The sequence below is a fragment of the Balaenoptera acutorostrata genome, chromosome 2 (assembly GCF_949987535.1).
Source record: "Balaenoptera acutorostrata chromosome 2, mBalAcu1.1, whole genome shotgun sequence".
Lineage (NCBI taxonomy): Eukaryota > Metazoa > Chordata > Mammalia > Artiodactyla > Balaenopteridae > Balaenoptera > Balaenoptera acutorostrata.
This window is the reverse complement of record NC_080065.1, coordinates 158,395,963-158,423,048: the sequence shown is the minus strand read 5'-3', so window position 1 is coordinate 158,423,048 and position 27,086 is coordinate 158,395,963. Positions and strand designations below refer to the sequence as shown.

The following is a 27,086-nucleotide window of genomic DNA, read 5'->3' as shown; positions in this document are numbered from 1 at the left end:
TCCCGCCTCTCCTGCCCCTTGCGCCCTGCAGTACCTGCCGCCCGGCCACATCCCGAGCTGGAAGGCGGGTGCGCGGGCGCGCGGCGGGCACCATGCAGGGAGGCTGCCGGGGGCCGTGGGCAGCGCTGCTCTCTGCCGCCCACCTGGCCCTGTGAAACGCGCGCTGCCACCATGTTCCCCAGCCCCGCGCTCACGCCCACGCCGTTCTCGGTCAAAGACATCCTGAATCTGGAACAGCAGCAGCGCAGCCTGGCCGCCGGCGAGCTCTCCGCGCGCCTGGAGGCCACCCTGGCGCCCGCCTCCTGCATGCTGGCCGCCTTCAAGCCCGAGGCCTACGCGGGGCCGGAGGCCGCAGCGCCCGGCCTCCCCGAGCTGCGCGCCGAGCTGGGCCCCGCGCCCTCGCCCGCCAAGTGCTTGCCTGCCTTCTCAGCCGCCCCCGCCTTCTATCCGCGTGCCTATGGCGACCCCGACCCTGCCAAGGACCCTCGAGCCGATAAGAAAGGTGAGGAAGAAACACAAGCTCCTTCTCCCCTCTGGGGTTGCTTTCGTCCCCAAACCTCGCGGCCAAGAAACTCTGGCTTGGGTAGAGGAGAGGCGAGTGCCTGGGCGGATGGTTGAGCAAAGGGGGCTCCGAATGTGAGAAGCGAGGTTGTCGCCAGGGTTCCCCCCCCCCCCGGGGTTTAGAGGAAATGCTGGATCGTGACGATCAGAAACAAGAGACAGGAGAGAAATATATATATACTTTCTTGCGGCCTAACAAAGCCCCAGGCGGCGGCAGCCCTGCTCCTGGATTTGTTATGAAGTTGAAGTTGAGCGGTCTGTTTGTGGTAGACAGAACAGAGGGAGAGAGAGAGAGATTCTGTATATCGTTGTGTTTTTTTTTTTTTAATCTCTTGAGGGTCTTTTTGAGGATCTGACGAAAACCGTTAAACAGAAATCAAAATGCTGCACGCCAGACATACTTTTGCGCACAATTGGAGCAGGTCCAGGACCTTCTATAGCCCACCCGTTACCCGGGGTGTCTGGGGCCTTTCCTCCTTTGTGCCCTGAGAGTGGAATGTTTGAGAACAAGGATCTTGAATTTAAAATGGGATACTCCGGACTCTCAAGAATCTGACTTAGCAGCTTTATTTTTCCATAACAATTTTCCCACGCGGCCAGGGCCGAGAGGTTCTCTCCTGGAAAAAGTTAGAAAATGCCGCGCGACGAAAGGCGTGGGGCAATGGAGGAGATGACTGGGGAAGTCGGCCGGATCGCCGTGCGCATCCCGAGGTCCAGGGGGAGGCTTGCCCGCCAGTGGAAAGGGCGCGTCGGGGAGACGGTGGCCCAACGCGGGGTCCGCAAGAACCCGGGGAGGCCGGGGGCGCTGGCTGAAGGGCCGCAGAGAGCCCAGAGGGGCTTTCTGTGATCCTACAAAAGTTTGTCTAGTTGCAGAGGGAAGGCCCCGGGAACAGCTGCCCGAGGGCACGGCAGCTTGAATTGGTCGCTACCGATTCGAATTCAATTGGAATCCAAGGCAGGTTCCAAGGCCGCCTGCCCACCCGCTGCTTTTTGGGCGCTGCACAATCTCCGCAGCAGTTGCACGGGAGCCTTTGATAGATCATCAAACCAACACCTCTTGGCCTTCTGTTTCTTCGGTTCCCGTAATTTTGAGATAGTGTGACCGACCCTGGGGTGAGGCCTAGGTCTCCTTCATTTAACTTCTCAAACCAAAGTAGTCCTAATCTAATTCACCCCAGCGCATCACTTGGCTTTATTTTCTTTGCAACCTGAAGTCGTTAAGTCATTGTCCATCTCTTTCACCAGAATGTGAACCAACCCGAGGACAGGGACCTGTCTTGTTTTGTTCTCCTGTGCCTAGAGCCGTGCCTGGCACGTAGTAGGCAATCAACAAATGTTGACTGTCGGGCGGAAACCGAGCAGTCGCGGCGCCCAGTGCAGCCGGCAGAGTGAGCCGCAGTCAAGCTGGGGGCTCCAGGCAGGACGGGGTGGCACCCACTGGGGCTCATCACCCGGCGGGAGCTCGGGGTGTCCGGTCGCCGTGACGCAGTGTCTCTCTGACTCTCTGTTCCCCCTCAGAGCTGTGCGCGCTGCAGAAGGCGGTGGAGCTGGAGAAGCCTGAGGCGGACAGCGCCGAGCGACCCCGGGCGCGACGGCGGAGGAAGCCGCGCGTGCTCTTCTCGCAGGCGCAGGTCTACGAGCTGGAGCGGCGCTTCAAGCAGCAGAGGTACCTGTCGGCCCCGGAGCGCGACCAGCTGGCCAGCGTGCTGAAGCTGACGTCTACGCAGGTCAAGATCTGGTTCCAGAACCGGCGCTACAAGTGCAAGCGGCAACGGCAGGACCAGACTCTGGAGCTGGTGGGGCTGCCCCCGCCACCGCCGCCGCCAGCGCGCAGGATCGCGGTGCCAGTGTTGGTGCGCGATGGCAAGCCTTGCCTCGGGGACTCGGCGCCCTACGCGCCAGCCTACGGCGTGGGCCTCAACGCCTACGGCTATAACGCCTACCCCGCCTACCCGGGTTACGGTGGCGCGGCCTGCAGCCCTGGCTACAGCTGCACCGCTGCTTACCCCGCCGGGCCGCCCCCGGCGCAGTCGGCTACGGCGGCCGCCAACAACAACTTCGTGAACTTCGGCGTCGGGGACTTGAACGCCGTGCAGAGCCCCGGGATTCCGCAGGGCAACTCAGGAGTGTCCACACTGCACGGTATCCGAGCCTGGTAGGGAAGGGACCGGTCTGGGAAGCCCCCGACCGATCCCACCTCTAAAGAGGGGCACTGACTCTCGAGGAGAGGGAGGGCTCCCGACACGATCCTGCGTCCCTCGGATGTCACATTCACTCCCAGGGAGGCCTCGGAGCTTTACCCGCCCCGTGCGCCTTTGTCCCCACGCGAGGGAGAGTTTGTGGTCGGGTTTACGGAGCTTGCGGTGAGTGATCCCGCAGCCTGGTGCCTTAGCCGTCGCCCCGGGAGTGCCCTCCGAGAGCCAACGGGCATCCCCAGTCTGCCGAACACCGGCCAGTTGGGACTGGGAGCCCGGTCGCGGCAGGCCTAATATCCGGCTGCCTTTCCTCGAACCTGGGCCGGGCGCCCGGGCCCTTGCTGCCTTGCCGCTGCCCCCACCCTCCGTATTTATGTTTTTACCCGTTTCTGTAAGAAATGAGAATCTCCTTCCCATTAAAGAGAGTGAGCTGATCCTCCTGTGTGCTTCATTCAGCTTGCGGCGCTTCAGAAACTGAATTTTGGAGGGCAGAGGCAGCCGGCCTTGAGTTGTAGGGACAGGTATTCACTGAGCAAATTGATAATAATGATAAAGACTAACCTGTGCTGGGTCCCATGTTAGGTGCTTTCTGGGATTGCTCATGTAACCTTCAATAATCCGACAAAGGGAGGTCCTATTTTAAAGTTTAGCAGACTGAGGCCTGGAGAGGTTTAATGACTTGCCTGTGAGCAAATAGCCAGTACTGGTAGAAATGAGGTTTGCTTCTGGGTCTCACTTCAGAGACTGAGGACACTGGCCCAGAGGTCCCAACCTCACCTCCTTAACCTTACTATGTACCAGGCACTGTTCCAGGTACTGGGCATTAAATGGAGGGCAAAGGCACCTAAGCCCTATGAGATTGGAAGGCACCAGAACTCATCCTGCTTAGAAGAATGCTGCAGCCCATTTTATAGATGGAAAAGCCCAGAACCAAAACTCTTGTCAAGCTCCTCAGAACTCCCCAGCCCAGCTATACTCAGATACTCCAAATGGAAGTGCCACTGGGGTCCCGTGGCCCGGTCTCACCAGCTGCTTGGCTGGGCAGAGTGCAGAGCCTGGACCACAAAGAGGCGTCTGACGGACCGTGCTCACCTCCTTCTGTGGCTAGGCCCCATGAATTCACGTAGTCAGGGAACCCTTCTCCCCCATTTGACCGCCTCTCAGCAGTTAACGAATTTTGCACTAGTTCTCACCAACGAATGCTGTTGTACAGATTTTACAGATGAGAAAATTGAGGCTCAGGGAAATCCAGCTAAAAACCTGCTCACTGTGGGAGTTTCTTGCTGCCTTCCCCTGTTTTTTTCATCAGTAAAATAAAAATAACAAAAATACTCAGGTCCCGCCAGTCCTCAGGGGCTCGGACCTGACTTCCAAGCTCCTCTACCTCCGGCTCATCTACCGCCAGCCTCCAAAGTCAAGAGGAGCTAATTCAATTCTTTAAAAGGGAGGAAAAAGGGAGGGAGTCAGGGGCTTTGCGTTCCTGTGGAATGTGGGTATTTCTGAATTTTGCCTGAAAAGTACAGGCCTGGCTGCCTGGCCCCAGAGCTCTTGGTGGAAGACAAAACATTGCTCTTGGCATATCCTAATCCAGTGCGCCTCTTAGGCTGGGGAAGAGTCCCCAAGCCAGGTCTGGGGCCATCCTTCTGTCGAGCTAGGGACCAAGCAGCTCTGCCAGTGCCTGTACCGTCCTCTATCCCTCAGGCTCTCCCCACTGCCTTTGGGGATAGGGGAAGATGCCAGGAGATTCTAAGTGCTAAGAGCTGAGCTGGACACAGCTTGCGATTCAGGGATGCTGGGGTGTATGCAATCGACCATTGCAGGGTTATGGGCTGTGCTCTGTAAGGAGGTGGGAAAGGCTGCCTCAGAGCTTGGCTTGGGGCCCTCGGACTTGAATCTCTCTGCTGTAAAGTCCAAGCCGAGGACTGCGGGGAGGGGAAGTGTTCAGCTCAGCACTTGCATGCCGCCTCCTGAGCCTACGACCCTACTTCGAGCTTTCAGCGCTCTCTGCCCCTCTCCGAGATGCACACCGCGGTCCCATCTCATGGAAGGGCACCCGGAGGCTGTGCCAGACCACCAGACCAGCTCTTAATTCAGACAGCCCTTTCCTACCGGGCAGCCCGAGCAGGCGGCCTAACTCACACAACCAGGGAATCCTTCGACCTGGAGTTCACCCACATTCTCACCCTTAATTAGTGTCCAGCCCCCCCACCCACCCCCGGGGTCCTGCATGTCCGTGGGCCTTTTTCATCTTACACTCGTCTACAGTAACATTAGAGAGAAAAAAATTTTTTTCACAACGTGATACTGCTACGGTTTTTCTATGATGCCTCCCTCTCCCTCTTTGTCATCCTTCAGGGACCAGCTGAGTGACCCCAAGGTCTCTCACAAACGGATAACAATGGCTGGCTGGCTTTGGGCTCACCGAAAGCCGGAACTCCGGGCTAAATGCTTACGGGGGTTCTCTAATCTAATCCATCTTAATTTGCAAGCCAGGAAGCTGAGGACCAAAGGTTAAGGTAATGGTCAAGGTCATACATTCCCTAAGCGCGGAACTGGGAAACCCACCGGGCAGAGGCTGAAGGGCGGGGATGGGGGTGGGCCTGTTTAAGAACCGAGAGCCCGTTCACATCCGTCTTCAAGTTGCAGCGGGACGCTGCTCCCCGCCCCGAGCGAGCCTACGCTCTCACCAGTGGGGTGAGGATCTCAGGCTCGGTATCCAGGCTTATTATGGAGTAAACTGTAGTGCGCAGAGCCCTGGGAAGCGGCACACGGCTCTCGCCAGCCGAGGGTGTTGGGTCCGGGAGCCAGGGGGACGAGGGTCTAAGGGTCATTACTATCTTAAACTAATGACGCCCTCCTTCCCATAGCGATCCCTTCGCAAATCAAATCGACAGTATTTGTTTTGTTTTTCAAGTATTCTATAAACGAAGCGTGCGGAGTGAGAAAATTCAACCAGGACAGAAAAGTGAGAAATGCGGGGGGCCTCCGAGGTGGCAAAGCCCGCGGAGATTAGTGCGGTGCAGGCAGACTCCGCATGCCCGGAGTGCCAGGGGCGCACCTAGGGAAATAGTTATACTTAATAATTTTTTTAAAAAATCAGCCACCCGCCGCGGTTAAAAATTAATGAGATGATAAACCGTGACATTAAAAAGAAAGAAGCTGGCTCCGCAGGCTGGGGTGGAGTGGTTCCCTCAAGCGCAGCGCCGCCCTGCACAAGCCGGCGGACAAGAGCCCCGGCTGAGGGTCCCCAGAACAGAGGCTGGGCCACCACGCCTCTCCCCTTTCCGCCGAGCTCTTGCCCAGAAGTCCTCTCGCTTCCTAGCGTTATTCCCAGCGAACAGACACAGGTTTGGCCCATTTTATTTTGTATAGATTCCCCATTAAATCGATGTCGTGCGGCGTATTTCAATACCTGTATTTAAACAAACGCGCAGAATACGCAGGGTTCCCTGGAACTTTACGACTTGACAGCGGCCGGGACCCCTGGCTGCTTCTTGGCAGGCACGCCCTTCATGGGCCTGCCCCTCGCTTCCTCTGGGAGCTATTCCCGGCTCAGGCCGCGCGCGCTCCACTGCGGGAGCCAACAGCCCGGCAGCTCCGGGTCTTGCTGACCTCCCCGCTAGACTGGGCTCATGGAAAAAGGGGCCAGTGGCTTAGATTTCATTTATAGCTCACGGAGCTTACTGCGGTACGAGCACTGTCCTAGCTCTTTACAATAAACCCGGGACTTCCCTGGTGGCGCAGTGGTTAAGAGTCTGCCTGTCAATGCAGGGGACACAGGTTGGATCCCTGGTCCAGAAGATCCCGCATGCCGCAGAGCAAGTAAGCCCCTGGGCCACAACTACTGAAGCCTGCGCGCCTAGAGCCCCTGCTCCGCAACAAGAGAAGCCACCGCAATGAGAAGCCCGTGCACCGCAACGAAGAGTAGCCCCCGCTCGTCGCAACTAGAGCAAGCCCGCGAGCGGCAACGAAGACCCAAAAAGTACAATAAACCCATCTAATCCTATTTTACACCTCTGAGTTCTGCTGAGGAAATAGATGAAGAATGAATCTTAGGCCCAAAGAGGAGGAGTAACTTGCCCAAGGTCGCACAGCTGATTAATGCCAGAGCTTGGTTTCAAACCCAGGCAGTCTGATTCCGGAGCCAAGAGCAAGGTAACATCTCATCCCCAGTTCAAAGAGGAGGCACAAAAATGTCTGTCAGCAATCCCACTCCTGGGCGTATACCTGAGAAAACCATAATTCAAAAAGAGACAGGTACCCCAATGTTCATTGCAGCTCTATTTACAATAGCCAGGACAGGGAAGCACCCTAAGTGTCCATCGACAGATGAATGGATAAAGAAAATGTGGCACATATATACAATGGAATATTACTCAGCCATAAAAAGAAACGAAATTGAGTTATTTGTAGTGAGGTGGATGGACCTAGAGTCTGTCATACAGAGTGAAGTAAGTCAGAAAGAGAAAAACGAATACTGTATGCTAACACATATATATGGAATCTATAAATAAATAAATAAATAGAAAATGGTTCTGAAGAACCTAGGGGCAGGACAGGAATAAAGACGCAGACGAAGACGTAGAGAATGGACTTGAGGACACGGGGAGGGGGAAGGGTAAGCTGGGACGAAGTGAGAGAGTGGCATGGACTTATATACACTACCAAGTGTAAAACAGATAGCTAGTGGGAAGCAGCCGCATAGCACAGGGAGATCAGCTCAGTGCTTTGTGACCACCTAGAGGGGTGGGATAGGGAGGGTGGGAGGGAGACACAAGAGGGAGGGGATATGGGGATATATGTATACATATAGCTGATTCACTTTGTTATACAGCAGAAACTAATACAACATTGTAAAGCAATTATACTCCAATAAAGATGTTTTAAAATGTCTATCAATTGATTAAAGGGTACAGTAATAATATTAGCTAACAATTCTTCAAAGATTTCTAGGTGCCAGGCATATCAAGCATATGAGGTAAGCACAATTATTTCTCACTGAGGGCAGAAGAGGAGACTGAGGCACACAGAAGTGGCCCACCCCAGATCTCACAGTGGGGAAGCAGGGCAGCTGGGATTCCAGGGGGCCCATCTGTCCTCCTTGCACCACTCTGCTGCTTCTCAGGAGAGCTTACTGCACAGGCGGGTAGGAAGTGAGCAGGCCTGGTAGGCTGGTCACCCGGAGCCGCCACGTGCTCCCCACCCTGCTCCAACCCACAGCTGCCAAAGATAACAGTGGGGCTTATTGCCTAATATCTGTTCTTGCTTCCTTTGTGCCAGGCACAAGGCTAAGTGCTGAACCTGCAAATCTCATTCTGTCATTTCCCAAGGAGGAAACTGAAACCCAAAGGAGTTAAGGACATTGACTACCAGAGGTCACTCTGGTAGTATGGCCCGGGGAATCCTAGATGGGAGTCTAGATGGCTCCGCTAGAGCCCTGGCTCTTTGAACCACTCTCAGCAGTTCCCAAACTTGCCTGAAGACATAAACTGCTGGAGGCTGGGACAAACCCAACCAATCCCGTGCCTGCCCCAGCTCCCTTGAATTGGCCTCCCTGGGGACGTTGCCTGCAAAACCGCGTTTGTAAACAGGTGATCCTCATCATCTGGCAAGTTGGAGAACTGCGTCTTTCCCAGAGGCCCCAGATCCTTCAGGCTCCTCTCCTGATGGCCTGGGAGAAACTGGAGTCAGATTTCCCCTCTCCAGGCCCTGCTTGTCCATCTCAGGGTCTCTGTGTGTTTGCTGGGATCCAGTGGCTACAGCACAAACCCAGGAGCCTGGGGACCCTGGGAGGGGGGAGGGGGCAGAGGGAGGGAAAGAGGAGTGGGGGGAGGTTAGGAGAGGTACTCTGGGACACACTTGTCTTGACCCAGACCACAAAACCACCCCTGTGGCTTATGCAGCCCAGTACCTGCCAGCACTGCATAGGAGAGAAGATGAATTTGGGGGGACTCTTCAGAGACAGTCTATCTGTTCTGCCCAGATCCTAAGCTCCCCCGTGAAGCCCCACAGGAAGGTGAGTAGGGGCAAACCAGCCTCCATAGGGGTTGACAGGGTGCCAAGCTTTCATCTGGCCCTCTGTCTACAGGAGGCTTAAAAGGTTTTTGTTATTTACCCTGTTCCACACTTAAGAAGCAGCCAAGCTGAATTCTAAAACCAAACCCTCTTCTTTCCAGCACACCCCAACTAACCCTACCCCACCCAAACTCCAGCCTACAGAAATCTCAATTGCTGCTCTGGCTCACATTAACTCTGCCACTCACCCCAAAGAAGTTTCCTTTGTCCTCAGCTTCTTAGGGGAGGTTTGCCACACAAGCCTGGCACATTCCTGCCTCAGGGTCTTTGCACTGGCTGTTCCCTTTTCTTGGAATGACCTCCCCAGATATCTGCCCGGCTGATGCTTCATCTGTTTCAAGTCTTTACTCAAATGTCACCTTATCATGAGGCTCCTATTTAAAATTGCACCCCCTGTGGAGAAAAGGGAGCCCTCCTACACCGTTGGTGGGAATGGAAATTGGTGCAGCCACTATGGAGAACAGTATGGAGGTTCCTCAAAAAACTAAAAATAAAGTTGCCATGTGATCCTACAATCCCACTCCTGGGCATATATCCAGAAAAGACAAACACACTAAAAGTCGAAAAGATACATGCACCCCAATGTTTGTAGCAGCACTATTTACAATAGCCAAGACTTGGAAGCAACCTAAATGCATATATATATATATATAATAGAATATTATTCAGCCATAAAAAAGAATGAAAATGAAATAATGCCATTTGCAGCAACATGGATGGGCCTAGAGATTATCATACGAAGTGAAGTAAGTCAGACAGAGAAAGACAAGTACCGTATGATATCACTTACATGTGGAATCTAAAAAAATGATACAAATAAACTTATTTACAAAACAGAAATATACTCACAGACACAGAAAACAAACTTACGGTCACCAAAAGGGATAGCTGGGGGTCAGGAAGGGAGAAATAAATTAGGAATTTGGGATTAACATATACACACTACTATATATAAAATAGATAAACAACAAGGACCTACTGTATAGCACAGGGAACTATATTCAAGATCTTGTAATAAACTATAGTGGAAATGAATCTGAAAAAGAATGGATATATGTATATGCATAACAATCACTTTGTTTGCTAACACAACATTGTAAATCAACTATATTTCAATTAAAAAAAAGAATTAAAACAACTGTAAATACAATATTTATTGACTATAAGATGAATTTATTTTCCTAATTTTTCATTGCATTTTCTTCAAGACAAAGTCCCAAACTAATTTTTCCTTTTTTTTTTTCTATAATTTGTTTTCACATTTTGTATTCTATTTTAAATAGCCTTTTTTTTCTGGCATGAGTTTTCTTTAGAAAATGATCATCCCCTGTTTTGTCTTAGGACAGAACTTTCTCTTATAGTCTTGTATTTGAAGTTCCTCCTTTCTATCTGGTGAACTCCTACTCATCCATCAAGGTCCATGTCATATGGCCCCCCCTTTCTGAGAGCATCCTCCACTGTTAGAGAATTAACTTTATAACTTGGTAATCACTGTTGTATCTGATTCATCTCTATGCCCACAGTGCTTAACAAAGAACATGCTACATAGTAGGTGCTCTCATCTGACAAATGAATGACTGAATAAGTGAATGAATAAAGCCTGCAGGTGGGAAGCAGTACACCCACAGATTCATCATCTCCTGTACTTCTTTTCTGTAACAGTCATGGCATTTGTAAGTCCTGTTGTAATTCTCTCTCCACTGCTAAACTGTGGGCTCCATGTGGGAAAGACAGCGTTTGTGTGCGCACCCTGCACAGAGGCTGATCATAGCAGGCATGTAATAAATGTGCACTGCCTGAATGAACAGATTTATTTATTTTGATTTTCAAGATAAAGAAATGCACTTCTGGAAACAGAATTTTAAAATATGCCTGTTTGCAATTACTCATCACCTTCTCAAACCCCCCTCCTCTGCTCCTCCCTGGCAGCCGTGAAATTCATTCAATACATACTTATTAAATAGTGCGCAAGGCACTGGGGAACCCCCCAGAGAGTAAGATCCCTGCCATCATGAGTTTCAGTTCTGGTGGGGGGGGACAGACAATAAACAGATAAATACATATATAAGACCATTTGAGATTGTTATCAGTATTGAGAAGAAAATTCAGCTGGATGATATGACAGAGGGGGCTGGGGGGTGGAGTAGCTGAGGGGGAGGGGAGAGAGGTGTTTTAGACTTTGTGGTCTGGCAAAGCCACGCATTGAAGGCAATGTTTAAGTTTTGAATGTTTAGATGCAGCAGCCATGGGAAGATCTGGGGAAGAGAGTTCAAGGCAGAGGGAGCAGCTTGTGCAAAGGCCCTGAGGTAGGAATGACCTTGGCATGTTCAAGAAACAACAAGTGTGGTCAGAGCTTAGTGAGCACTTGGGTGGTTAAGTGGGTGTGTGGCGGAATATGACGTGGGGTTGGAGAGGTCAGCTTCGTAGGCATGGGACAGATTGATTTATCGGTTATGTCTCCACTCCCCTGTATAGTATTTCCACCCATACCCAAACTTCTCTGACTCTTGACTTTGAACTTGCCCATGGGAATTGCTTTGATGAATAGATGTTAGCAGATATGACACAGGTAGAGGCTTGACATGTGCTTTCAGGGTGGGACTTGCTCTCTTGTGTTTCTGCCATCACCATGGGAAGAGACTGCTCTGCCAGCCCACTGGTCCAAGGAGGAAGAGAGACACCTGGACGTGACCTCTGGGCCAAGCCCCCAACCTCTGCCAAACTCCAGCCAACCCAAAGATGTGTGAACAAGAAAAGCTGATGTTTTCAAGCCATTGCATTGGTGGGCAGGGTTGTTTCACAGCATTATTGTGGATGCAGTTAACTAATAGAAGGCCATTGCAGGAGGTGGGAGTGTAGTTCAAGGGTAACGAGAAGCCAGCTGGGGATGCTTCCTTCCACGGCCCGTAGATGGCGTCAGGTGGGCGGCCATGAGGGCAGTTCACTCACTCTATTTGTCCTCCTGTGGGGCACAGAACGTGACTGCATTTCCCCACTACCTTAAAGTTAGCGTGGCCATGTGACTTGTGAGCAGAAGAAATATTAACATGTCACTTCCAGATGAAAAGCTTTAGGAGCCAGAATACTGTTCCATCTGTCATTCTTCCTCTGTCAGGGCAACCAGTAAATCTCGTCCAATTCCCCAGACTTCGCTCCACTTCCACTGCTCCCAGCTTGGTCCAGGCTACCATGTGTCTCACCTGGGTGACCACAGTGGCCTCCAGCTGGTCTCCTCCTTTTCACTCTTGTTCCCTGTGTTAAACAGAATAATGGCCCCCAACGATGTCCGCGTCCTAATCCCCAGAACCTGTGAATGTGCAAAAACAAAAACAAAAAACAACCAAAAAAAGACAACAAAAAGCAAAAACCCTTGCAGATGTGATTAAGTTAAAGGTCTTGAGATGGGGAGGGTATCCTGGATCCTCTGGGTGGGCCCCATGTAATCACGAGGGTCCTTATAAGAGGCCAGACAGCGAGAGTCAGAGGAGACGTGATGATAGTAGCAGAGGTTGCAGCGATGCAGCCAGGAGCCAACGAATGCAGGCAACCTCTAGAAACTAGAAAAAGTAAGGAACGGATTCTCCCTGGAGTTCCCAGAAGGAATGCAGCTCTGCCAACACCTCGATTTTAGGACATCCGACTCCGTTACTGTGAGGTAATAAATTTGCACTGTTTTAAGCCCCTAAGTTTATGGTAATAGAAAACAAATGTACTTCCCTACAGTCTGTTCTCCACTCGGCAGCCAGAGTGATCTATCAAAGACCAGAAATCGGATGCTGTCACTTCCCTGCACAAGGCCCTCCAGGGGTCCGTCCCCCTTGCTTGTAGGGGATTCTGAACTCCTTGCCTGGGCAACTGGCCTTGCCCACCGCTCCAGTCCTGTCGTTCACTCCTGGTCACCAGCTCCTGCCACGTTGGTTTTTCCTCAGCTCCTTCCTACAGATCTCTTCCTTCTGCCCATGATATTCCTTACTTCACTTGTAGCCTGTATCTCCTCCTCTTCCCACAGGACTCGGCCTGAATGCAGCTTTCCCAGAGAAGAACCTTCTGAGTCCCAGTCTAAACTGGGTGGTCCCATGCCCTCTATTTTAGCGGCCTTATTACAGTCTGTTGCTACACGTTTGCAGGTACATTGTGTACTGCCTTCCCTTCTAGACTGTAAACACCACGAGGGCAGGGACTTTGCAATCACAGCCAGTACTTACTGAGCAATTACAAAGTGTCAGGATGCACTTGCCACATCATATTGAATCCTCACAATAATTCTGTAGCTGGACACCGTCCTTACCTTTGTTTCATAGATAAGGCCCAGAGACTTAGTGCACAGGACACCAGGAGCAAGGGGCAGAGCCAGGACTGAACTCAGGACACAGACAGGCTGGTCCACAGCCCATTCTTTTATTCACTGGACTCTACTACTTCTGTTTGATTCATCACTACCTGACACACAGTAGGTACCCAATAAATACGTAGCAAATGAATGCCTGTTATCTAGAGGTGTATCCCAGGGCTGAGAATGTATGTGCCCTTATTAAAAGAGTAGGAATGCTGGGCAGGACACAGCTGCATTGGTTAAAAGAAAACACACAGATGAAAAGCAAAAGATGACAACGCCAAACTATTTGGAGGCATCTGTGGCCCAAATGCCCTCTGCCACCTTGTCTCCATTAAGTGTAAAGCTCACAAATGTCAAATCACTATGTAGTATACCTGAAACTAACATAATATTGTAAGTCAACTATATTTTAATTTTTTAAAAACTTGTAATCCTGCGATAAACCATAATGGAAAAGAATATAAAAAAGAATATGTATATGTATATATATGTATAGGTATATACATATACACACATATATAACTGAATCACTTTGTTGCACAGCAGAAACTAACACAACATTGTACATCAACTATACTTCAATTAAAAAAAAATTTTTTTAAGTGTAAAGCTCAAGGAGTTTCATCTTGTTAGAACTGAAACCAAGCCCCTCCTTAAAAGTGTTTACAGACAAGGAGAGAGCCACCCAGCCTCACTGGAGAATGATGGCTTTCAAACCTGGCAGCGTTTTCCCTCAAGGAAATGCACTGTTTGGTCCTGCAGGAATCACATTCAAAGCCAGAGAACCTGGTTTAAGCACTGCCTTTAGAAGAAGCTAATCATGCCCCTGACTCCCGCCAACCAGATGGCTGGGCCATCTTCCCCTGGTGGAATAAGGGGCCTGCTGTCCAAGATGGGGGCTGACGTGAAGATGCCGGAATTCATCCTCTCTGCTCTTTCATCCGCAGCCTCTGGGGCCTGTGGTCCGGAGTCAAGTGTGGGGTGAGCCGCAGAGGCTGCAGCAGGTGAGGCCTCGCCAGCGATTAGCTCCCATGCCCAGACACTTACTCCTTCTTACGTTCTTAATCTTTTTACCAGAAACACTCCGGATTTTGCTCTGAGCTGTTCTGGGAGCATCACCCTCTTCAGAGGGCACTGGGAAGTCAGGTGTTTTCAACACCAAGATCTCCTTGGAGAATGGCCCCCACTCTGAATTAACAAGTTCCAGAAACACCGCCACTAGAGAGAATGGGCAGCGTTAACAGAGGACTCCTAAACAACCGGTTAAGAGAGAATTGTTGCAACAAGAGAAAAAAATAGGTAAATTGGACTTCATCCAAATTAAAAACATTTGTGCATCAAAGGGCACCATCAAGGACTTCCCTGGTGGCGCAGTGGTTAAGAATCTGCCTGCCAATGCAGGGGACGTGGGTTCGAGCCCTGATCCGGGAAGATCCCACATGCCGCGGAGCAACTAAGCCCCTGCGTCACAACTACTGAAGCTCACACACGTAGAGCCCGTGCTCCGCAACAAGAGAAGCCACCGCAATGAGAAGGCTGCACACCACAATGAAGAGTAGCCCCCGCTCGCCGGAACTAGAGAAAGCCTGCGCGCAGCAATGAAGACCCAACGCAACCAAAAATAAAAGAAAAAACAAATAAATAATTTTTTTAAAAAGGCACCATCAACAGTGTAAAAAGGCAACCCACAGAAGGGGAGAATATATTTGCAAATCATATGTTTAATAAGGAATCGATGCGCATAATATACAAAGAACTCCTACAACTCAACAACAAAAAACAAACAACTGGATTTTTAAATGGGCAAAGGACTTGAATAGACTTTTCTCCAAAGGAGATATACAAGTAAGCCAATAAGTACATGAAAAGATGCTCAATATCATTAATCATAGCGAGATGCAAATCAAAACCACACACACATTAGGATGCCTACCATCTAAAAGAAAAAAAAAACAGAAAATAAGGGTTGATGAGGATGCAGAGAAACTGGAACACTTGTACGCTGCTGGTGGGGATGTAAAATGATGCAGCCTTTGTGGAAAACAGTATGGCAATCCCTCAAAAAATGAATCATAGGGCTTCCCTGGTGGCGCAGTGGTTGAGAGTCTGCCTGCTAATGCAGGGGACACAGGTTCGAGCCCTGGTCTGGGAAGATCCCACATGCTGCGGAGCAACTAGGCCCATGAGCCACAACTGCTGAGCCTGCACGTCTGGAGCCTGTGCCCCGCAATGGGAGGGGCCGCGATAGTGAGAGGCCCGCGCACCGCGATGAAGAGTGGCCCCCGCACCAGGATGAGGAGTGGCCCCCGCTTGCCGCAACTAGAGAAAGCCCTCGCACGAAATGAAGACCCAACACAGCTATAAATAAATAAATAAATAAATAAATAAATAAATAAATAGAGTAGCTATTAATTTTAAAAAAATGAATCATAGAATAACCATTTGATCAGCAATTCCACATCTGGATACACATCCAAAAGAAGAGAAAGTAGGAACTCAAATAGATATCTGTGCAATGTTCATAGCAGTGTTATTCACATTAGCCAAAAGGTAGAAACAACCCAAATGTCCATTGATAGATGGATGAATAAATGAAATGTGGAATATACACACAATGAAATATTATTCAGCCTTAAAAAGGAAGGAAATTCTGACATATACTAGAACATGAATGAACTTTGAAGACTTCATGCTAAGTCAAATAAGCCAATCACAAAAGGACAAATATTGTCTGATTCCACTTATATGAGGCACCCTAGAGCAGTCAAATTAATGGAGACAGAAAGTAGAATGATGGTTTCCAGCGACTGGGGGTAGTAGTCATTGGGGAGTTGGTATTTGATGGATACAGAATTTTAGTTGGAGAAGATGAAAAAGTTCTGGAGAAAGATGGTGTTGATGGTAGCATAACAATATGGATGTACTTAATGTCTCTGAACTGTCCACTTTAAAAATGGTTAAAATGGTAAAGTTTATGTTATGTATACCTTACCACAATAAAACAAAAAGAAAGAATTGTCCTCCCAACAAATGAACTACAGGATCACCCTTGACATTGTCCTCCTCCTCAGCCCCAGCGGTGAACACATTAAGGATTACAAAGTTCTGTGTTTACATCCTTGATGTCTGTAGTAGAGTGATTGTAAAATAGCCCTAATTATCCACCTCTCCCCACATCCATGTCCCTTACAATGTTACTTTGCTGCTCCTCCCATCAAGCAGTAGAGTCTATTTCTTTATGCCTAGAATCTGGGCTGGCTTTGCAGCTTGTTTAGAATCTCGTGGAATTGACAGTGTGCCAGTTTTGACCTTGTCCTCAGGAGATCTGCTTGCTCTGTTGGAATCCTGTCTCTGTCATTAGAGAGAGCCAGAGGTAGTCAGCTGGAGGATGAGAGACTCTGTGTAGAGAGCCTTACATAATATTGTAAGTCAATATTATGGGAAGAAGGGAAGAGAATGATTTGCCAGCTCTGGTCTCTCATTGGTGGAGGGTTTGCTCCATGGAGTATCAGTTATCCAGCTGAGGCCAATCCCAAACCATCCCACAGCCAGCGGGGCCCCAAACAAGTGAGCAAGGCTAGCCAAGATTGGCAGAGCTCGTCTAGATGACATGTAGCTTGCTGCATATGCATGAGTAGGCCCTACCCACACCAGAAAAACTGCCCAGTTGACCAGTAAACTCAAGAGCAATAATACATGTTTATTGTTCACAGCCATTCTTGGGGTTGGGGAGGGATGGTTGTTATGCAGCAACAGCTAACTGATACATATAGTACAGAGACCTCAGAGATATTGTGGGTTTAGTTCTAGACTATTGCAGTAAAATGAATATGGCAATGAAGTGAGTCATTGGAGTGTTTTGTTTTCCCCATGCATAAAAAAAAAAAAAGGTTCTGAAGAACCTAGGGGCAGGAGAGAAATAAAGATGCAGACATAGAGAATGGACTTGAGGACATGGGGAGGGGGAAGGGTAAGCTGGGACGAAGTGAGAGAGTGGCATGGACATATATACACTACCAAATGTAAAATAGATAGCTAGTGGGAAGCAGCCGCATAGCACAGGGAGGTCAGCTTGGTGCTCTGTGACCACCTAGAGGGGTGGGATAGGGAGGGTGGGAGGGAGACGCAAGAGAGAGGAGATATGGGGATATATGTATATGTATAGCTGATTCACTTTGTTATAAAGCAGAAACTAACACACCATTGTAAAGCAATTATACTCCAATAAAGATGTTAAAAAAAAAGTTATATTTACTCTATACTGTAGTCTATTAAGTGTGCAATAGCATTATGTCTAAAAAAATCTACATACCTTAATTCAAAAATACTTTATTGCTAGAAAATGCTTACCATCCTCTGACAATGTGGGGTTGCCACAAATGTTCAATTTGTGAAAAAACACAATATCTGCAAAACACAATAAAGCATATGCAATAAAAAAAGGAGTGCCCGTACATTTTTCATCCATTCCCTCTGTCTTTGTTGCTGCCAATAACCTCCTTTGGACTTCGATTAACTTATGTGTTTTTGTTATTAATTTCTGCTTCTTACGTGCTTTAAATTTTTTTTTCTTCTCCTTGAATTGGAAGCATGTAATATTAACTTTTAGCATGTTAATCGTATGACTCAAATCCTCTATATTTTTTGTCTACTTTGTTAGACAACCCCCAAGAAAGTTTTGTTAAAGTCTTTCACGAAAATTGTGATTTTTGCCAAATTCTTGTATTTTTGAGAGTTCTTGTGTTGTATATTTAATGGCTTGTTCTTTGGCATACAAAGATTCATAAATGTTACATACTCATATATCTTCGCTTCCTATGTGCCACACAATATTCTAATATATTGTTTAATTAATGTCCCAATTTACAAATGAAGGTGCACAGAGATGTTAAGTAACTGACCATGGTCACACAGGAGAGAAGTAGCAAAGCTGGAATTTGAACCCAAGCAGTTCTGGCTCCAGAGCCTACCACTCAACAACTACATTCTACTGCTCCTCATTGTGATGGGTAGAATGTTTCAACATGAATGAATTTGTAGCATTTACTCCTCATTGCCTGAATCTACTTTGTCTGATATTGATGTTGGTTTTCCTTGCATTTCCCTCAGGTTTTAGCCTGGTTCCTCAGAAAGCAGAGCTGAGGTCAAAGCTTACTACTTTGCAATGCAATAGGAGACCAGCTAGAGTGGGGCAAAGGAGGTGAGGTCAGGGAGGAGGGTGAGGTCATGGGAAGGTGGTTTCCAAGCTGGTCACCATCTGGTACCCAGCACAGTTGATCAATGGACTTCGTGGGATTGTCTTCCAGAGGTTGTAAGCACAACTGCATCTCCGGACACCACATGGGGAAGAAGGGAAGAGAATGATTTGCCAGCTCTGGTCTCTCATTGGTGGAGGGTTTGCTCCATAGAGTATCAGCTCCCTGCTTTTCCAGCTTTGCCTGCATGGGGACCAAGTGGTCCTCGAGCATCTCACACCTCAGCAGCAACAGGGAAATCCCAGGACCCGAGGTGAGAGGCACACAGCGTGGGCATGAGGCTGCACTGCCGGTTTGTGCCCACAGGAATTTGGGTGGAGCTCACAGAGGTGTGACTGGGGTGACCTGAAGACAGGTGAGGCGTATGACACCTTGTCAGCCATCTCTATTTTCAACTTTCCACGTCATTTGATTTTACATCTGTCCTACTGTTTATTATTTATAAGGGGCTGATCTAAAATAAATAGAATGACCCAAATGTTTTTTAACCTAATCTGAATCTCTGTTTTTCTTTAGAGAATCTAACTTATTTAACTTATTTAAATTGTTTTCCTGTCTTTTAATATTCTGATCAGTCTCTCTGGTGATCTGGAAGTTACACATTATATCCACACTTTGCTAAGTAGGTACATTATATCAAATTCACAAACATGACACACGAACTTATTTTTCTCTATTAATGCCCAGAATGAAACAGATTTGTTGATTCTAATCTATGAAGGGTAAGAAATTGAGTGTACTCTTATTTAGTCCTTTCTTCTCATTATTCAAGAATTACATTTGACATTTGCATTTAACATCAAGATTACATTATCAACAAGTATTTAGATTTAATTTCAATTTTACTGCTGACTGCCATTTGCTTTACACCATATTTTCCTAGTTTTTGTGTCCTCTATTTTATATACTCATTAAATGACAGAATTAAAAATGGAATATCTCGTGTAATTTTGTTTCAGGAAGAGTATGTAGATGGTATACTTAACTTGGTTTTTAATTATAAAAGCTCTGCCAGCTTGTGAAACGTCAAACAGAATATCAATATACAACTCAGACAAAGAGGATACTTTCTGAGTTCCTGCATGTCTGAAAGTGACTTTATGTTGCCCTTGAATTTGAAAAATTGCTTGATTGAATATGGGATTCTTGGGCTATAATATTTTCCTTTCAATGTTCTGTAAACATTGCTATTTTCTAAGGAAGCAGTCTGACACCGACCCTAGTTTTCCCTCCTTTCTGAGAACCAAGTTTTTTCAATGGCTAATGGGCAGGATCCTTTAAATTTAAAAACTTCACCAGGGTATATTCAGACACTGATTGATTTGCCCTCATTTTTTTTTTCATAGTTTTTGACCTTTGATAAGTGAAGTATTTTTCAGGTGAGAATTAGCGTTCTGTTATCTCTTTGATTCCTGCTTCTGTTCCAACTTTTCTTTTATGCTTGCTTCTCCTTCCACTGCACATAAACTGGTGGATGATGGGTCTCTGGGGGTCTTCACCATGTTTCCTGTGCTCTCTCCCATTCATGTCCTTCCTTCAATCTTTTTCTCTGAGTTTTGGGAGCACTTCTCTTTAATTCCCCAAATCAATAGTTTGTAGGACCCAAATTCCTGTCACTTCCTCCGTGACATTTTAAATTTCTGATCATCATAATTTTCACCCCCAGGAATATTTTCCTGATTCTCAGATTCCTTTTCATGACTGCTTAGCTTTGCTTTCCAGAGGCTGTATCCTCTCAAATCTTACTAAGAAGATAAATGAGAGTTTGTTTCCCCTGCTCCCCATACCCGTTTCTTAATTATGTTTGAAGGGAGATAGATAGTTGCTTTTATTTATTAATTTTTTCTTTTTGGTCACGTTGCACAGCTTGCAGAATCTTAGTTCCCCAACCAGGGATTGAACCCAGGCCATAGCAGTGAAAGTGCTGAAGTGCTGAGTCCTAACCACTGGACTGCCAGCCCAGGAGATATTTGCTTTAATTCCTCCAGGTAGGCCCTTTCTTTTGATCTATTCACTTCTTTCCATATCCAGGTAATTTTGCTGTTTGCTCATTACTATAGGAATGGTGGTTTTGATAACTGCAGTGGAGTGGTGATGGTGATGGTGATGATGAGGATGGTGGTGGTGGTAGTGGTGGTGATGGTGGTGGTGGTGGTGATGGTGGTGGTGGTGGTGGTGGTGATGGTAATGGTGGTGGTGGCGATGGTGGTGGTGGTGATGGTGGTGGTTGTGGTGATGGTGATGGTGGTGGTGGTGGTGATGGTGGTGATGGTGGTGGTGGTGGTGGTGGCAGTGATGGTAGTGGTGGTGGTGGTGGTGGTGGTGGTAGTGATTGTGGTGGTGATGGTGGTAGTGGTGATGGTGGTGATGCTGGTGGTGATGGTGGTGGTGGTGGTGGTGATGCTGGTGGTGATGCTGGTGATGGTCGTGGTGGTGGTGATGATGGTGATGGTGGTGGTGGTGGTGGTGGCAGTGATGGTAGTGATGGTGGTGGTGGTGGTGGTGGTAGTGATTGTGGTGGTGATGGTGGTAGTGGTGATGGTGGTGGTGATGCTGGTGGTGATGGTGGTGGTGGTGGTGGTGGTGATGCTGGTGGTGATGCTGGTGATGGTCGTGGTGATGGTGGTGGTGGACAGGTGGTGGTGGTGGTGGTGGTGATGGCGGTGGTGGTGATGGTGATGGTGGTGGTGATGGTGGTGGTGGTGGTGGTGATGGCAGTGGTGATGGTGGTGATTGTGGTGGTGGTGGTGATGGTGGTCTCACCCCAGGGTGTTGTCAATCTTTATTGGTTTCTGCAGAGCTGCCTTACCTTGATCCTATAGGAAATGTTCCTGAGGACTGTGGTCACCTGGTCTCTCTCCAGCTGGGCTTGGCCAGCATGGGGGTTATTCCCCTCTCTAAAAGCTGCCCAGCCAGCCCAGCCCAGCAGTGTCCATCCTCTTACTGCCACAGAGCCCAGCCTTGGGTGGGAGGACCAGCCACATCCTATGGCCACAGGCAAGCAGAGCATGTAACTGAAACAAGAAGTCCTGTGGGACATACAAGGATTTGTCTGGGGAAGCACGGGGGTGGGGGAAGGGCAGGGAGGTCTTTTTCTGGAAGGGGCCATGGGATGGTAGAAAAAGCACTGGTTTCAGCACCCACTGGCCTACATTATTATCCCAGCTTTGCCATCATGAAACCTTGGACAGATTGCTCCACCTCGCTGAGCCTCAATTCTCTTGACTGTAATATGGGACTAATAATGCAGGTTCTCAAAAAATGTTACTTTCCTTCCCCACTGTCCATGAGTCTCTGTCTCAAGCAGGAGGCTGGGCCTAAGGCAGTCTCAGTCTGAGATTCCCCACAGACAATCCCAGGCCAGTAGAGTTGGAGGTGAGGTATAGTGTGGTTAGAACACAGGCTTTGGCCACAGACAGCCCTGAGCACTGCTTACCAGTTACATCACCTTGGCCAAGACACTTCACCCCTGCTGCACCTTGAGTTCTTCTGCATTGTTGGGATAATGCTGTCCTACCTCATGGAGATGCTGTGAGTGGACACTGGGACACGGAAGCACTCACTGAATGGTGGTTGCTAAAGGATTTGGGAATCCTTGAAGTGGATTTTTATAATGTGGTTTGAACGGAAAGACACAGTGTTTGCCGTGTCTGCTCACTGGCCAGGAACCAGCTGGTCTGACTGTTTCTTGCAAGAGGGATTGCCAAGGGCACACATCCACCCTGCTGTCACACTGTCCCTGGTCACCTTGGCCCCATTCAGAGTAGGCACGATAGGCCTGGAAAGGGGCGAGTTAACAACCCTCGCTTGGTCATATCTGACCATCACACAGTTAGAAAGGAAGGGGCTGGGGGCACTGCTTTGGTGTTGTTCTATATTTACCCCCCATTGGCCTGTCTGTGGGACCGGGTGTGTGCTAATCCCTGCCCAGCGCCTCCCTGGCTCCCAGGGGCACTGTTATCACTGGACACAGACACCTTATCTCCTGGAAGGCTCAGGCGGCAATTTGCTTTCAGGTTGAAACCTCCTCAAATCAATATCGGATGCTTTCTATGTGACAGCCTGTGGCTGCGGCCACCTCCCTGGTCCCCTCTACTTTGGTCTCTGCCCCTCCAGAGTGGTTCAAAGGAGCTTTTGGAAACTTTAACCCCTCCAACAAGTCATCATTCATTCATTCATGCATTCATTCATTCATTCATTGAGTACATCCATGTACTCAATCAATGTTTATTGAGACATTGTGTTGGGGGCTGGGGATATAAGCGCTAATAAGAGGTATATAAGGACGCTGCCCCTCCTGGAGCTTACAGTGAATAAAATAACGACAGGGTAGTGAGTGCTCCTCTATGAAGAGACGGCAGAAAAATATTAAAAGGGGGATCGCCTTTGGATGGGGTGGTAAGCTCACGATGTAGCTGATGCATCGGGGTCCCCAGAGGCCCCCCTGAGGGAGTAGAGTGGGTGCGCCACTGGTAACTTGGTGGATCCCCCCCAGTCTTGGTCTCCACCCCCCTTCCTGCTGGCTCAGAGGTTCTTTTTAAAATTTATTCTTTATTGAAGTATAGTTGATTTACAATGTTGTGTTAATTTCTGCTGTACAGCAAAGTGACTCGTTAACACATACACACATTCTTTTTAATATTCTTTTCCATTATGGTTTATCACAGGATATTGAATATAGTTCCCTGTGCTATACAGTAGGACCTTGTTGTTTATCCATTCTCTATATATAATAGTTTGCATCTGCTGACCCCAAACTCCCAGTCCTTCCTCCCCTACCCACCTCCTCCTTGGTAACCACAAGTCCATTCTGTATGTCTGTGAGTCTGTTTCTGTTTGTAGATAGATAGGTTCATTTGTGCCATATTTTAGATTCCACACATAAGTGATACCGTATGGTATTTGTCTTTCTTTTTCTAACTTACTTCGCTTAGTGTGATCATCTCTAGTTGCATACATGTTGCTGCAAATGGCATTATTTCGTTCTTCTTTATGGCTGAGTAATATTCCATTGTATATATGCACCACATCTTCATCCGTTCATCTGCTGATGGACATTTAGGTTGTTTCCATGACTTGGCTATTGTGAATAGTGCTGCTGTGAACATAGGGGTGCATGTATCTTTTTGAATTAGAGTTTTGTCCGGATATAAGCTCAGGAGTGGGATTGTTGGGTCATATGGTAAGTCTATTTTTAGTTTTCTGAGGAACCTCTATACTGTTTTCCATAGTGGCTGCACCAACTTATATTCCCACCAACAGTGTAGGAGGGTTCTCTTTTCTCCACACCTTCTCCAGCATTTGTTATTTGTAGAGGTTTTTTTAAAAATTTTTAATTATTTTATTTATCTTTGGCGGTGTTGGGTCTTTGTTGCTGCGCATGGGCTTTCTCTTGTTGTGGTGAGCAGGGGCTACTCTTCATTGCAGTGCACGGGCTTCTCACTGCAGTGGCTTTTTTTTTTTTTATTGTGGAGCACAGGCTCTAGGTGCACAGGCTTCAGTAGTTGTGGCTCACGGGCTCCTAAGAGCGCAAGCTCAGTAGTTGTGGCGCACGGGCTTAGTTGCTCCACGGCATGTGGGATCCTCCCGGACCAGGGATCAAACCCGTGTCCCCTGCATTGGCAGGCAGATTCTTAACCACTGCACCACCAGGGAAGTCCATTTGTAGAGTTTTCAATGATGATCATTCTGGTTTATCAGCATCCCAGGAGCAGATCCTTATTTCAGAGGTTGCCTAAGCTGTTATGGGTTGAATTGTGTCCCCATAAAGATATGTCAAAGTCCTAATTCCAGTACCTCAGAATTTGACCTTGTTTGAAAATAGGGTCATTTCTGATGTATTTAGTTAAGATGGGGTCATTAGGGTGGGCTCCAGTCCAGTATGACTGGTGTCCTTATCATCTTCCCCTTATGAGAAGGGGAAATTGGACACAGAGATGGTCATACACAAGGGAAAATGATGTGAAGACACAGAGAGAGAGGACAGCCATGTAGCAAAGTTGGCAAGGCTGGAGTGATGCATCTACCAGCCAAGGAATGTCAAAGATGGCTGGTAACTACCAGAGGCCAGAAGAGGCAAGGAAGGATTCTCCAGTAGAGCCGTTAGAGGGAGATGGTCCTGCCATCTTGATTTCAGACTTCCAGACTCCAGAACTTCGAGACAATAATTCTCTGTTGTTTTAAGCCACCTACTCATGCACCAAGTCCTTACTGAGCAACTATTATGTGCAGACACTGTGCTAGATACTAGGGACACATCAGGAGGCCTGGAGCCCGAGGTGGGAGGTAAGCTGGTGAAGGACCTGGGGCAGAGGTGGCAGGACCAGGGCACCGTCATGGAAAGGTGTTTGTGGGTGAGACTGGAGCCAGAGGCAGGGGAGGTGAGGACCCATTCTCCCTGATGGGCAGAGCTGGGGGGAATGTGAGATGGCTTCTGGGGCAGCCCTTTCCTATCCTCTGGGCTGTGGTGATCACCAGGTTATTTCTCTCGATGGACACAACACAGTAGATGAGGCTTCTGCTTCAAGAACTACAGTCCCATCCAATAGTTAGGCCTCCCTGAGATTGCCCCCAGATGACATTGGTTGGAGTTTGGGGCATTCCCAAAACTCTCCATTCACAGTTACGAAGATGTCACTAGTTTAACCCAGATGTCACACAGGGCTCACCCAAGGCCATCACGTTGGTGTTCTATTTGCAAGACACAGTGTGTTTGCCTCAGTCCCATCACTAAGCCCTATTCTCACATTTTAACTGCATGCCTTGCCCTAGTAAGAGCATCTGAGGTTAACATCCCTGGCTTCCTCAGATTGTCGATAATGTTCCAGTTATCTATTGCTGTGGAACAAACTACCCCACGCTCAGTGGCATCAAACAACCACCATTTAACTCTTCTGTGGGTCAAGAATTCAGACAAGGCACAGTGTGGATGATTTGTCTCTGCTCCATGATGTCTGGAGCCCCAGCTGGGAGACTGGAATGTCTGGGCTGGAATCATCTGGTGCCTGGGCTGGGATGACTCAAAGGCTGGGCTCAGCTGGAACTGACAACCCCAAGCATCTACACTGGTTTCTCCATGTGGATTGGGCTTCCTCACAGCATGGTGGCCTCAGGGTAGTTGAACATTTTACATGGCTGCTCACTCTCTCTCTTTTATCACCTAACCTCAGAAGTCATACAGAATCACCTCTGCTGTACTCCATCAGTCAAAGCAGTCCCAAGCCCTCAGAGATTCAAGAGGAAGGACATGGAGCCTGTGGACATAGACACAGACCCCTCCTGCAGAGGACAAGTGTCAGACAATCTGCCGCCATGTTTCAAAACCACCAGTCAATGACATCCACTAGATAGGAAGCCAGACTTCCCTCAGATCAAGGGACACCTTACTTGACTGACAGCTCCTGGCCCTCCCCTCAAGCACAGGATGAGGTCCAAACCCCTTGGCATGAAAAGCAAGGTCCTTCATAGCCTGTCCCAGCCTGCATTCTAGCATCTTCCTCTGGCCCTCGGAGCTCTCCCTGAACTGGCCAAACGCTCTCACACAAGGGTGCCACCCACTGGCCAGCACGGGCCTGTGGATCCGTGACCCTCAGAGGTGCCGTCGAGGCCACGGCTCCTGGGATTATTCTTGCAGAGGCTCCGAGCTCCCCAAGGGGACACAGAAACCCACCTGAGCTCTGGATCCTCAGCCTGAGGGTGATGTCCCTCACCCTCCACTAACGACTCAGCCATGTGTCTTCCTTCCCTGAATTCTGCCCCGCTGGAAGCGGCACAGATCCCCAGCTGGGGCTTCAAAGCCGGGGGGATTGAGTGGCCCTAAGCACGAGAATCGGAGCTGCTTGCGATTCTCTAGAGTTCCCGCCCAAATTCATAACTATTCACAGGACAACTGAGCCCTGTCTGTGCCCTTGAAAGGGCCGCCTTTGAAGCCAGCAGTGGAGAGCTGAATGGTCCCCCGAGTGGCCACCGCACCCAGAGAGGGGGGAGAGAGGCCACCGGGGCCACACCTGGAAGGGCCACTCTGTTAGAAGCACCCATGGCCACTGGCAGGAGGCGAGAAGAGAGACAGGAGGAATGTACTTCCACTGTCAGTGACCTCTGGTCCCCAACAAAATGATGACCGCGGGGTCAAAGGGGGCTGAGAGTCTAGGGACAAAGACACTTCTCATTTCAGTTGACAAGCTGCAGCCTGACCTTTTCCTGCTGGACAGTGAAACTAGAAGGAAAAAGACCCTCGCTCTTTGGAAGCGGGAGTTCTTCCCTTCCTTCCCCCTTCATTCATTCACTCATTCATTTGTTCTCTCCATCACTGAACACATAGTCACTGAGAGCTCACCGTGGACGTGGCCCTGCTGGGCTCAGCACTGGAGGTTACCAGGTGGCCAGGACACCCCGCCCGCCCCAGCTTCCAGATCATCAGACCAGCCTAAGTCCATGTCCCAGCCCTGCCACTTGCTACCCAAGTCTCCCTGGGTGTGGAGGGCTGAACGGTGGCCCCTCAAGGATAAGCCCACATCAAATCCCTAGAACCTGTGAATGTGACCTTATTTGGGAAAAGGGCACATGGCAGGGGCTCAGGAAATGTTGGCTGTTTTTTAATTGTTCTGTGCCCCCCACTCCCCTGCCCAGCTATGAACGTATTTTTGGTCTCCAGTGAATTTCTTA

The 27,086-nt window shown here is 48.8% G+C and overlaps 1 protein-coding gene across 1 annotated transcript; it reads left to right on the top strand.

Moving 5' to 3' along the window:
• NKX2-5 (NK2 homeobox 5) lies at positions 1-3,180 on the top strand. Its single transcript, XM_007190317.3, has 2 exons — positions 1-502; positions 2,080-3,180. Exons 1-2 carry the CDS (start codon positions 172-174, stop codon positions 2,718-2,720), a joined length of 972 nt encoding a protein of 323 aa, XP_007190379.1. The 5' UTR covers positions 1-171; the 3' UTR covers positions 2,721-3,180.
• The last annotated feature ends 23,906 nt before the right edge of the window (positions 3,181-27,086 follow it).